General features: G+C 40.3%; 1 protein-coding gene across 9 annotated transcripts in view; it reads left to right on the top strand.

Moving 5' to 3' along the window:
- The window catches only part of Babam2 (BRISC and BRCA1 A complex member 2), a 378,444-nt gene that overhangs the window by 49,592 nt on the left and 316,122 nt on the right, over positions 1-12,730 (top strand). The window contains exon 1 of one of the 9 annotated variants that reach the window (XM_039112463.2): positions 7,202-7,271. The exons of the other annotated variants lie outside the window; for them this stretch is intronic. Coding sequence (XP_038968391.1) covers positions 7,217-7,271 — 55 coding nt within the window. The 5' untranslated portion in view covers positions 7,202-7,216. Of the gene's footprint in view, positions 1-7,201; positions 7,272-12,730 lie in introns of those variants that run through there. 9 annotated transcript variants of the gene reach the window in all.

Raw genomic sequence — 12,730 nt, 5'->3', positions numbered from 1 at the left:
ATATGGATATTTAGTGACTAATTTTGGCATATTCAACCTATTTTGCCTGCCTGGGAATGAGCTTCGGTTGTCCCGCTCTTTTGTCATTTTTAATCTTGTGGGATTCAATTTGTTAATGTTTTGTTGCGTATGCTGTCTGTGTGTTCATTGGTTATGTTGATTTATGTTTTTCCTTAGTATGTTTTCAGGATTTTGCATTGTACTTAAATGCAAATGAATAGACTAAATCGAGAGGTTCGTATTCTGTGAATGTTCATAAAGAATTTGTATTATTTTTTTTCTTTAACTGTTTGGTGAAACTTGCTAGCAAAACCATTTTGGATCTGGACTTTCCTTTGTAGGAAGGGCTGGAAGAATAAATGCAGTGTTCTTACTAGAAATATTGAGCTGATGCACTTTATCTTGGGTGACTGTTGCTAGTTTCAACATCCATCTTAAGTTTCACCGTTTATTGGCACAGAAATTTGTATACTCTTCCCCTATTTTTTAAAATATCTTTAAAATCTGTAGTAGTAATGTCACTTCTGTGTTCTCCTGGTTTAGTAATTTATCTCCTCTCCCTGCCTTTTCCTCATGGGTCTGGCTGGTGACTTATCAGCGAGTTAGTGTTCTCAAGCAGCTAGCTCTTGCTTTCACGCCTCTTTGTTTTTATCGTTTCAGTGTTACTGTGTTTCCTTCTGATCTTTGATTTTCCTCTTCCTCCTCCTCCTCCTCTTCCTCTTCCTCCTCCTCTTCTTCCTCCTCCTCTTCCTCCTCCTCCTCCTCCTCCTCTGCCTCCTCCTCTTCCTCCTCCTCCTCCTTTTTTATCATTGAACTTTGTCCTCCCCCCCCCCATTTATTTAGATGGAAAATGAAGTTCCTGTCTTGATGGCTTCATGTTTTCCTGAGCTCAGCTTTGAGTGCTTTGGTTTTCTTTCATTAGTATATTTAGCTCAGTTCTGTAACTACTGCTGTGTTGAGCTCAGTTTTTTCTAGTATGGTTTTGAATTTTCCTTTAGATTTTTTTCACATATAGGTTATCTAGACATATCTTTTAATTTCTAGAATTCTGTGGGTTTTGTTACCTCTTACTGATTTTGTTGTTCTGTCAGTTGAGTGGCTGTAGAAAGTGTTCACTGCAGTTTCAGACCTATCGGGCTTCACTATTCTATCAGCTTTTGCTTCATATATGTGGAAGCTCTGTTGCTAGATAAAAAACGTGTAAGATTATGATATCTACACACCTTGCTCTTAGGATATTGTTTGTTTTGAAATCTATATTAATTAATATTAATGTACTATAGTACATCTTTTCTTCTTTATTTTAATAATTTATTTTATCTTTTAAAAATATTAATTTATTTCATGTATATGAGCACACTGTAGCTGTCTTCAGACACACCAGAAGAGGGCATCAGATCTCATTACAGATGGTTATGAGCCATGTGGTTGCTGGGAATTGAACTCAGGACCTCTGGAAAAGCAGTCAGTGCTCTTAACTGCTGAGCCGTCTCTCCAGCCCTTATTCTTTTATTTTTAGCTTATTTGGGTCTTAACATTTAGAGTGAGTTTTGTATAGCAGCATATGACTGGATCTTGCGTTTAATTCTAATAGTCTTTGTTTCTTGGTTGAGATGTTTGTATCATTTCCATTTAATATGATTGTTGATATATTGGTTGTATCAATGCATAAATATACCTAGCGTCTTGTGGCAGTACATAACTCTTATTATTGAATACCTATGTGTCTAGTAATCATCTTTGGATTTCAGACCTGTTCTCCCTTTCTCAAGTTTATGGTGCTGAGAAGTGTTCTTGTGTCCAAAAGTAAGGGGCTTTACAAATATACCTTTCTAGAATATTACAGAAGATATTTTAACATTTCAGTCTGACTTCAGAATGAAGAATTTTAAGAAAACTAGGTCCTTACTGGAGGTGTGAATAGGGCCTGAATATGTTTTTGTATAGTCCTTTTCTTTATCATCTGCCCTTACACATAGAAGTTGGCATAAGACCTTCTGGATCATTTTATGCCCACTTCAGGTAACCTGGTTACTCTAGATGAGGTCAGGTTTCACAGCAGGCTTTTCATGCCATGATCTAATCTCCATGATCACTGGATTCTTGGTCTGCCTTGGGGAACATAACTGAGAAGACATATTTCATTCGCCTGAGAAATATATCCCACTTCTTAGTTTCTAGCATATGACATTCATATTACCTTGTGTACATTGATAATTGCTGTCTCTATTCCTGTCTATATGTAGATTTTTATTTTTGTGCCATGTATGAGTGAGTCTTTTATATTTTAAAATTATAAAGACTTTTGTGTGATATAAACAGCCTAATCTTTCCTAGTAGAGTTTTAAAAATGCTGTTTTCAGACTGCTGTCAAACGTGGAACTTACAGAAATCTCTCTTTACATTCCAGATCTAAGCAAGATAATAGGCGCGCGTGCGCGAGCGCGCGCGCGCGCACACACACACACACACACACACACACACACACACACACACACACCCCAAACTCACTAGGGATGTTTCCTGTCGACACCTGTCATTCAGACACAACCTTTCCTCCAGAATCCATTTTTTCCCCCTGACTTTGGCTATGTCCTGTTTTGTAGAGGGAAGGGAACATAATATTTTGGTAGGATTATATCTTTAAAGATGGAGAATTACATCCATTAAAAAAAATAAACAACTTAGCAAAAAAAAAAAATTGGCAAAATCAGAAAATGCTTGCAAGAGGATTTGGGATGTTCTAGAGAATTACAAAGATAAATGATTTCAGGTAAAGACCAAGAGTCTCTAATTTGTGAGGGGAATAAAGAGTCAGAGGCAAGAGAGAGATGGATAGACAGCCCTTGTTGGAGGGAAAAGAGAAAATGATTAAAAGTTTTTAAATGTATTCTGAAAAAAAATAAAAATAATTAAAATGTGTTCTGAATAAAATCTGTACTCTCCCCCCTCGAGCCTTAGGTACTGGACTCCTTCCCTGTTATTGTCTCCTCAGTGGCGAGCCCCTGTTTGATAGTGGTTGTGTTGAGTACACAGCAAAGCTGCAAACCATCTCTCATTAGTTCTTTCTTTGTACTTATGCCTAACCCTCTCCCTCTGGAGAAATGCCAGTTTGCCACTAAATTTAAATAAATAAGAACATGTCTCATCAATAGGGGTGGCAAATCTAGCCCCTCTTTAGAGCACTGAGCAATTTATGACCATATGTTAAATACCATAAAACAGCTTTAAAGATTTGGGCCCTGGCCATTGCCAGATTGCACCGTAGGAGTACGGCAGCGCTGCAAGGGACTGGGAATGTTTCCTCCGGCCCTTGCAGGCCTCAGCAACTCACTGATGTCACAGCCAAAGGGGCCTGTTTTCAAACATTCCCTTTATAAAGGTGAAATCCCACAAGATCCCATTTGGCATTTGGGTAGCGAGAAAGCAAGACTTCTTTTTAACTCTTAAGGGTCAGAATTAGTAAGACAGTGTTGTGTGGGAGAGCAAGTAGCTTGGCAGTGGTGAGTGTAGGAGGCAAGTCGGGAGTTGGTAGGAGACGTCCTTCTCATTCTTGTTCTTGGAGCGTGAACTGGGCTTTTATATGGTACCAGGCAACCAAATACCGCATTTCTCACTCATTTTCTTCTTGCCAGCTTCCATGGAATTAATATTAATGTTACAACAATTTAAAAATTTCATACTAAAGAGCTGCCAGCTGTAAGGATTCCTTTTCTTCCAGGAGTATGACTCATTATTTGGTGAACTCCAAATATTAGCTTTTCTTTTTACCATCATCACTGCCTGTGACTCACACATGGCATATCGTGGGCTCGTGGTTGAGAGCATGTAGGAGTGTGCCAGCACATGTGCTTTTTGGTCAGGTGGTTCTGGATGGTCTCAGATGAGAACACTGGAAGCAGGGACAGGCCCACCAAGTGCAAGTAGGCATGGCAAGGCTCTGGGTCGCACTTCACTGACACATCTCCTGGAAAGAGAAAGATGATGAGATTTGGCTGTCAAAGGTCCAGGATCCCCAGCCTTCTTGAATGTGTATGTGCCAGCCCTAGGACTGAAATCTGTCCTGCCCGTATAGACCGTTCTGTTTGGTCTTCCTTTGTAGCTCCTCTCCTGTACATTTGAGGCAGTCACACACTTCTCTAGGAAGTGCAGTTGGGAAGCTCCTGTTAAATTCTTCCTAAGGCAGGAAACACACTATTGTTTCTTGTTGTTGCTTTCTTCCTTTGAAAGAACAAATTATTTCATACTTTGGCAATTTATAAAGGCTCCGGGTAGTAGTTTGAAAAAACCATACTGCTGGTCTAAGGCAAAAATGCAGTGATCTTTCCTGACACCTTTAAGTCTGGGCTTGTTTTCCCATGACACGTATGCTGCAGGAGGGCAGCTGTGGAAGAGTGGAAGTCCTTTCCCCTACTGCACATGAAGTCTTTAGAGGGACAACAGGATTTTGCTTTGAGCCTTTGATTTTAAGCTTCAGTCTAATTAATTAGGCTATAGCTGCCCACTTAATTCTTCTCTGTTTCTCTCAGGACCTTTCTGTTCCTGTTACAGGCATCTGTTAAGTCTTTTTACCTGAGTGGGTTTCTTGAATATTTGCATCATAGTTTTCAAACTATGTAGAACACAGAAGCAGTTAAAATGCCCTCTTCATTCTTTAATATGAGAAAAATGTCACTTTAGTCATTTCTCAGTATCTTGCCACAGTGGATGGAAATTAGAATAGGGAACATTTGGCTTTCTGTGAGTTGAAAGCTAGATTTTTGGCAACTGATTTCTTTCTGTAGACTAGTAATTATTCTTAGCTCAGTCCACCAAAGAGAAGAACCTGTTTAATAAAGGGGACCAGCTCATTATTGAGTTCCGTTATAGTATTTAACATAGCATCCTTGGCTATGTGTCATGGCACAGGCCCTTCGTACTCCAAGCCTCTCTTTTCATTTCTGAGAAGCCTGCCTTCAGCAAGGTCCAGTCGTAGTATGTGAAGTGTAACTGTGCTCTTGTATCATAGCTCCTAACACAAATGAAGGGAAGGGAAGGGAATAGGGAAAAGGGAAAAAGGGGGGAAAAGAGGGGAAAAGAGAGAAAAGGGGAGAAAAGGGGAGAAAAGGGGGAGGAAGAGGAAAAAAGGGGGAAGGGAAAGGGAAAAGGGTAAGCTCTGTCCTCCATAGGAGGAAATAACCCACAGAAATTTTGCTGAAGGTAGATTTTATGTCTGCTTTATGGACATTAGACAACTCTGTAGAAACAGCCCGAATCCTGACAGTGCTCTTGGGATGGCGTGTAGAGAGGAAACGTGCATTAAAGATTTGGAGGAGCTTGATGCATGAGTTATTTCTAATGAACCAATTCTGTAGTTACAGGAATGATCTATTGCTAAATGTTTGCTACAAGAGCACTGATTGCAGAGATGGTTGTGGTGTATGGTAGACACACTGTGCGTATGTAGTAGACAACCAAATACTACTTCTTCAGTGAGCAAAGCAGGGGCATCAAACAACATGTGGAGGGAAGCCTTGATTGGAAGGGAGATCTTGTGGTATGACAAGGTAGCATCTGGTTTTGTAAAGGAACAACCTAGTTTCTGTATTGAAAAAGAGCAGTGAAGGTTATATAATGAAAGAATCTATGATGTTGACATACTTAATAGAGAAACTTGGAGAAGAACACTGAACTAGACTATTACAGGACCATTTTACTTTGTAAAGAACAATTCTCCATAGGTTAAACCTCTCATAAAAAGACAAATACACTATACTAGGAACAGATTGACAAATTGGATTATTCTGAGTGTAGCAGGGTTTTGATTTTGTCCTTGGGATGGATCTTATTAGTCGATCATGAATGATTAGTTAAGCATAAACTATGTTGTTGCCTATGGTGTGTTTAAAGTCTGCCATAGTTAAGTCACGAGCCCCTATTTACTGTTGAAAACATCCTAGTCTCAATGCAAAGCAAACCAGAGCATTTTTTTGTCATCTAATTTAAAAATATATTTATTTCCTTGATTGATTTTTTTTTTTGTAAGTATAATGTCAATGCACTTGCTGTTGTAGTCTTGCTGTGATGGACCAAAGCAGGTTGTTTGTGGAAGGACTGTAGAAGGCTTTTGGAACCTTGGTCTGGACAGATAGGGTGTTGAATGCGCAGAGCTTACTGGGCTGATCTGTGGGAACTTGGTATCAAGTTGGAGTAGATCTTAGACAAATAATGCCTGAGAGGCTCCCACATGGTACTGGGTTTGAAAGCATGAAGGAGTTATGGAGAACAGCCGAAGCTTAACACTGTGAACAGCCAGAAGAGGCCACTGCTGAAGGCTTTAGTCTCAGTTCTAGTGGAGATCCCAGTATAAGAAGTAGCCAACATCGTGGGATGACCCTCAGGACAGGGCAGCTTCTGCGTGAAGCCAGCCTGAGCCAGATCATGAGTGTGTTCTAGATACCAGACAGTGAGCTGCAGGGTTTGATTTATAGTACTGCATGTTGGGTTTTGGTTTTGATTGTAATTGTACTGTGGCTATTCCCTTGTGCAAAAAGAATGTATTTTAACTTTTTAAGGGTTTTATAGGAGCCTGTAGTTCTGAGATTAGCTGGAGGAAATGGGTTGCTAGAGGGTGAGTCCTGCTTGGTTTGGTTTCAGCCAAGCCCTCTGCTTGCTAGTGGGCACCATGTGAGAAGCCTGTGCCCCAGGTTCCTGCTTCATTGTTATGTACTTCCTACTTAATGGACCACATCCTTAAACCACGGCCCAAACAAATTGTTCCTTCCTTGAGTTGCTTCTGTCAGTCATTCTGTCAGTGTGATGAGCGAGGTAACTTAACAAAAAAGCTAGGGAAGCCGAGGAACTACCTGCTGTGGATTCTCTAACAGAAGCCACTTTAAAACAGGGTCCAGCTTGGTTTTAGATGGAGAAGTCTTTAGCCAAGTAAAAATCTATGGGAAGCTGTTTTGTCCAGGGAAAGCTATAGCATCTCCTTCCCGTGCTTTTTTGTACCATCTCCTGTTACTTTCCTTGGTATAGCATTAGTTCCCTCCTCTTGAGTCATGGTGCCTTGTGACTCTCAACCAAACAAGTATGATTCAGGTGGTGCTGGATGGCTTGGTCATACAAAGCAATTCCACTTTCTTCTCACTAGCAGGAGTGCTTGCACTCGAAGCCCTTCACTACGTAAGAAGTTTGACTACTTTGAGGTAGACAGGCTGTCTGGTAGCCAAACCACATGGAGAGGCAGTTGGCAGTTACCTTGGAGTCATTCCAGCCTGAGCAGCAGATATGTGAGTGAAATAATGTCGGACTCTTCAGAGCTGAGTTCCTCTAGCTGAGCGCTGGGTGATCTCAGAGGCTCCAGGAGCAGATTCCATCCTCACTGTGTGCATGTTTCTCAGAATTCTGACATGATCAAGTGCTGGGTTGTTTTTATTTTAATTTTTTAGCCTTTGAGTTTTAGAGTAGTTGCTGGGCAGGGATGTAACTGGAATGTAGGCATGTAGTGAAAAAAGAACCTGTTGAAGGGCAGGAAAGCCGGGAATGGGAGCAGAGACACCAAAATTTAGTTCCCTTCAGGAGAGAGAAGATGAAAGGACTGAGAGGAAAACTCAGGAATGTAGGGAGTGGGGACTTCACATCTGGCCAGCATTACTGTAGATTACACACCTGTGTCTGCGGTTGTGAGGATGAGGTTGTGTTAAAGTCATCTACCAAGAGCTGGGCTGCCTGGAGAGCACTAAGGACCACACAGATCTGGCCCTCGGCTCTCTCAGTTTCACCCCAGACAAAAAGAACTTAGCATTTTGTTATTATTTGTGGTGTGTGATGTTGTCTGATTTCTTCAAAAGATTTTTTTGGTGTAATCTAAAAGTCATTGTGAAGTCCCTTGAGTCTTCTCCAAATGAGTGCTCTAGTGCCATCTTGGCTCTCTGGTGATGCTTTCTATATGATACATTCCCCACAAACCCCCTTTTTGAGAATGGGGTCTCACTGTGTATCCCAGGCTGGTCTTGAACTTGCAATCCTCCTGCCTCAGCCTCCCCATTTATTGGTAAGATTATGGGTCTGCACTACCACATCCATCTTCTCAAGATGACTTGAAGCTACATGGTTTTGTGAAATGGCAGGATCTCACCTTTATAGTAAGGACAGAGGACAGATCTACCATTTTAGTTATAATGGTTCACAGGGTATTTGTTCACGTTGAAGACACAGCCAGTGTTTCTAGGGTTAGAATTACTTATGTAAAACTAAGAGTTGTTCTGTGGTATACAGCATTCTGGTCACTAGCCACATTTAAGCAATTTATCCACATCTAAATGCAATCCTGGAAAATCACCAAGTCTTAGACAGTTTTCACTTTAGAAAAATGAGACATTTCCTTCATTGCTAAAGACTTCTAATTTATATTTTATGAAGACAGATGTTACAGAACTTCATTAAGATACTTTACTAGATGAAAGAGGGATGCTTTTATTACAGGATAACTATATCAAATGTTTCATTTATCAGTTGTAGTCGGAAGATAAGTCTCTGTCTTTGTTATAAGAGGAGCCTGCCTTATTCTAGTGTTGAAGTGTATCAGACACTCTCTCTCACCATTTCTTTTTATTACTACTTTTCATTTAAAGTTTTAGAGTTTCTGTCTACATTCTTACCAGTATTTGTTGTTCTTTTCTTACAGATTTACGAATTACTTTATTTTTACATGTATGACTGTTTCGCCTGCACGTATAGATGTGTGCCGTAGGCATGCCTCCTCTCTGTAGAGGGCATTGATCCCCCAAAACTAGAGTAATGGATGGTTGTGAACTGCCATGTGGTGCTGGGAACCCAGCCTGGGTCCTCTGCAAGAACTGTAGCCAGTGTTCCTCACACTGAGCCAGACTCCAGCCCCTGTTGTTTCTCTTAGACCACTCTTCTCAATGTTGTTTTAATTTCCATTTCTATGATGGCTAGTAAGACCACTTCCCCATTTTGTAGGTTTTATTTATCCTTTCCTACTCCATTGCTTTTCACTCTGTTCTCCATCCTTCCCTTCATTCTCCTACGGGCCCTTCTTGATTTGTTTATTTCTGACTTCAGTAACTTTCCTGACTGAAACATTTGTTCTTTGTCTTTGTTCTTAGTCAACCAAAACTTGAGTAATCAGGAAAACTACCACTAGCATGCTGCTGCGTTGACAAATTATTTTTTTGTTACTTTTTCCCCAAATTTCCTGTAAATGTTGTCTAGAGCTTGTGAGCTTTTTACTTGAGTAGTATATTATTTGTATTTTATATTTAATGTTTTTCAAAGGCATTTTCTTATATCTATTTTTGAAAGATTTTATATTTTCATTGCTATTTTAAAGTATTAATTTTTCATCCGTCTTAGTTTGTCTCTCTGTCATCCTCCGTGTTTCTGAGCTTGCTTTTGTTTACTGTCAGGCTCTTTGTCTAGATCTGTCACCTGAGAATGGAAACCATCCTGCAGGCCATGAAAGCACATGTCTCTCTCGTGATAATTTCACATTTCCGAGCTGTTTGACAGGAGATAGTAGATTAATTTTTTCATATATTCCACAGGACAGTGCCTGATCTTCACAAAGTTAATGGAAGTGTGTGGACTTCTGCATGATGTTTCAGGCATTATTTTATGGGAGTGAAGCACAAAGCCAGTCTAGGGCCGTCCTCTGTGTGCAGGTTTGACTATGCTCTTGGTGCTCTGGCTCATGCCTGTGTGTGGAGTCAGCAGAAGACTCATTGTTCAACAATGAACTCAGAACTCAAGAAAGATTGGTGTGGTTTCCCCCCCCCCCTCACTTAGCATTCTGTGGTTATTTCTACTGATTTTTTTGGCAAGTGTTGTTTGTGTGTTTCAAACTGTGCCACATCAGCCTTAAGTTTCTGCTTTGTATAATTCAGCTAGGAATTAGAAAGAAGTATTTATAATCAAATTATACTCTCTATTTTCCAAATACAGATTTACTCGTATGATCTCATTTTAATCCCTAGCAGGGCCTGCTCTCCTGTTTTGTATATGAGAGGAATCCCAGAGCCTGCGTGACAAGGCTGAGGTCACGTATCTGGGCAGTCAGAGACCTACTGCACAGATCTGCAACTTCTGCATTTGTACTTTTGTCTCTGCAGTGTGCTCTGAAGTGACTTCTGTCCTTCTTACAGTGTAACAACACTGTACTTCCCTGTAGCAGTTGGGAAGAGCAAGTCCCCAAGGAATCAGCTGCTCATGGTGGGAGCTAGGAAGGGCTGAGACCCATCCTGGTATAGCTGAGTAGGAAATAAAGAGGGCACTGACTGCTGGGGATCTCTGGTGCACAACAGCACAAGGTGGGGGTGGCTGGATGACATCTCATTGAACACTGGTCTTTTGAAGTTTCTTTCTTTTTTTTTTATTGGATTTTTTAAATTTACATTTCAAATGTTAGCCCCTTTCCCAGTTTCTCATCCATAAACTCCCTATCCCATCCCTCCTTCTCCTCCTTCTTCTATGAGGGTGTTCCCCAAACCATCCACCCACCCCTTCCCACCATGTGTACTCTTTAGATGGTGGTTTAGTCCCTGGGACCTCTGGTTGGTTGGTATTGTTATTCTTACAGGGTTGCAAACCCTTCAGCTCCTTAAATCCTTTCTCTAACTCCTCCTATCGGGACCCCGATCTCAGTTCAGTGGTTGGGTACAAGGGTCCACCTCTGTGTTTGTCAAGCTCTGGCAGAGCCTCTCAGGAGACAGCCATATCAGGCTCCTGTCAGCATGTACTCCTTGGCATCAGCAATATTGTCTGGGTTTGGTGACTGTATGTATATGGGCTGGATACCCAGATGGGGCACTTTCTGGATGGTCTTTCCTTCAGTCTCTGCTCCAAACTTTGTCTCCATATCTCCTCCTATGAATATTTTTGTTCCCCCTTCTAAGAAGGACTGAAGCATCCTCACTTGGTTGTCCTTCTTCTTGAGCTTCATGTGGTCTGTGGATTGTATCTTGGATAATTTGAGCTTTTGGGCTAATATCCACTTATCAGTGAGTACTTACCATATGTGTTTTTTTGTGACTGGGTTACCTCACTCAGGATGATATTTTCTAGTTACATCCATTGGCCTATGAATTTCATGAAGTCATTGGTTTTGATAGCTGAGTAGTACTCCATTATGTAGATGTACCTATTGGATGTAGGATTGGTAAAGATCTTTTCCCAATCTGTTGGTTGCTGTTTTGTCCTAGTGACAGTGTCCTTTGCTTAACAGAAGCTTTGCAATTTTATGAGGTCCCATTTGTCGATTCTTGATCTTAGAGCATAAGCTATTGGTGTTCAGGAAATTTTACCCAGTGCCCATGTGTTTGAGACTCTTCCCCACTTTCTTTTCTGTTAGTTTGAGTGTATCTGGTTTGATGTGGAGGTCCTTGATCCACTTGGACTTAAGCTTTGTACAGGGTGATAAGCATGGATCGATCTGCATTCTTCTACATGTTGACCTCCAGTTGAACCAGCACCAGTTGCTGAAAATGCTATCTTTTTTCCATTGGATGGTTTTGGCTCCTTTGTCAAAAATCAAGTGACCATAGGTGTGTGGGTTCATTTTGGGTCTTCAATTCTATTCCATTGAGCTACCTGCCTGTCTCTGTACCAAAACCATACAGTTTTTATTACTATTGCTTTGTAATACAGCTTGAGGTCAGAGATGGTGATTCCCCTAAAAGTTCTTTTATTGTTGAGAACAGTTTTTGCTATCCTGGGATTTTTGTTATTTCAAATGAATTTGCAAATTGCACTTTCCAACCCTATGAAGAATTGAGTTGGAATTTTGATGGGAATTGCATTGAATCCATAGATTGCTTTTGTCAAGATTTTTACTCTATTAATCCTGCCAATCCATAGGAGATCGTTTCATCTTCTGAGATCTTCTTCAATTTCTTTCTTCAGAGACTTGAAGTTCTTGTCACAGATCTTTCACTTGCTTGGTTAGAGTCACACTGAGGTATTTTAAAATATTTATGACTATTGTGAAGGGTGTTTTCCCCTAATTTCTTTCTCAGACTGTTTATTCTTTGAGTAAAGGAAAGCTACTGATTTGTTTGCATTAATTTTATATCCAGCCACTTTGCTGAAGTTGTTTATCAGGTTTAAGAGTTCCTTGGTGGAATTTTGGGGGTCACTTAAGTATACTATCATATCATCTGTAAATAGTGATATTTTGACTTCTTACTTGACAATTTGTATCCCTTTGGCCTCCTTTTGTTGTCTAATTGCTCTGACTGGGACTTTGAGTACTATACTGAATAGGTAAGGAGAGAGTGGGCAGTCTTATCTAGTCCCTGATATTAGTGGGATTGTGTCAAGTTTCTCTCCATTTAGTTTGATGTTGGCTACTGGTTTGCTGTATATGGCTTTTACTGTTTTTAGGTGTGGGCCTTGAATTCCTATTCTTTCCAAGACTTTTAACATGAAGGGGTGTTGACTTTTGTCAAATACTTTCTCAGCATCTAATGAGATGATCATATGTTTTTTTTTCTTTGAGTTTGTTTATATAGTGGATTACATTAATAGATTTCTGTATATTGAACCATCCCTGCATACCCGGGATGAAGCCTACTTGATCATGATGGATGATCATTTTTATGCGTTCTTGGATTCAGTTTGGGAGAATTTTATTGAGTATTTTTGCATCGATATTCATAAAGGAAATTGGTCTGAAGTTCTCTTTCTTTGTTGGGTCTTTGTGTGGTTTAGGTATAAGTGTAATTGTAGC

This window comes from Rattus norvegicus, chromosome 6 (genome assembly GCF_036323735.1).
Source record: "Rattus norvegicus strain BN/NHsdMcwi chromosome 6, GRCr8, whole genome shotgun sequence".
In the NCBI taxonomy this organism is placed as follows: domain Eukaryota; kingdom Metazoa; phylum Chordata; class Mammalia; order Rodentia; family Muridae; genus Rattus; species Rattus norvegicus.
This window is presented reverse-complemented; position numbering and strand designations above follow the sequence as displayed.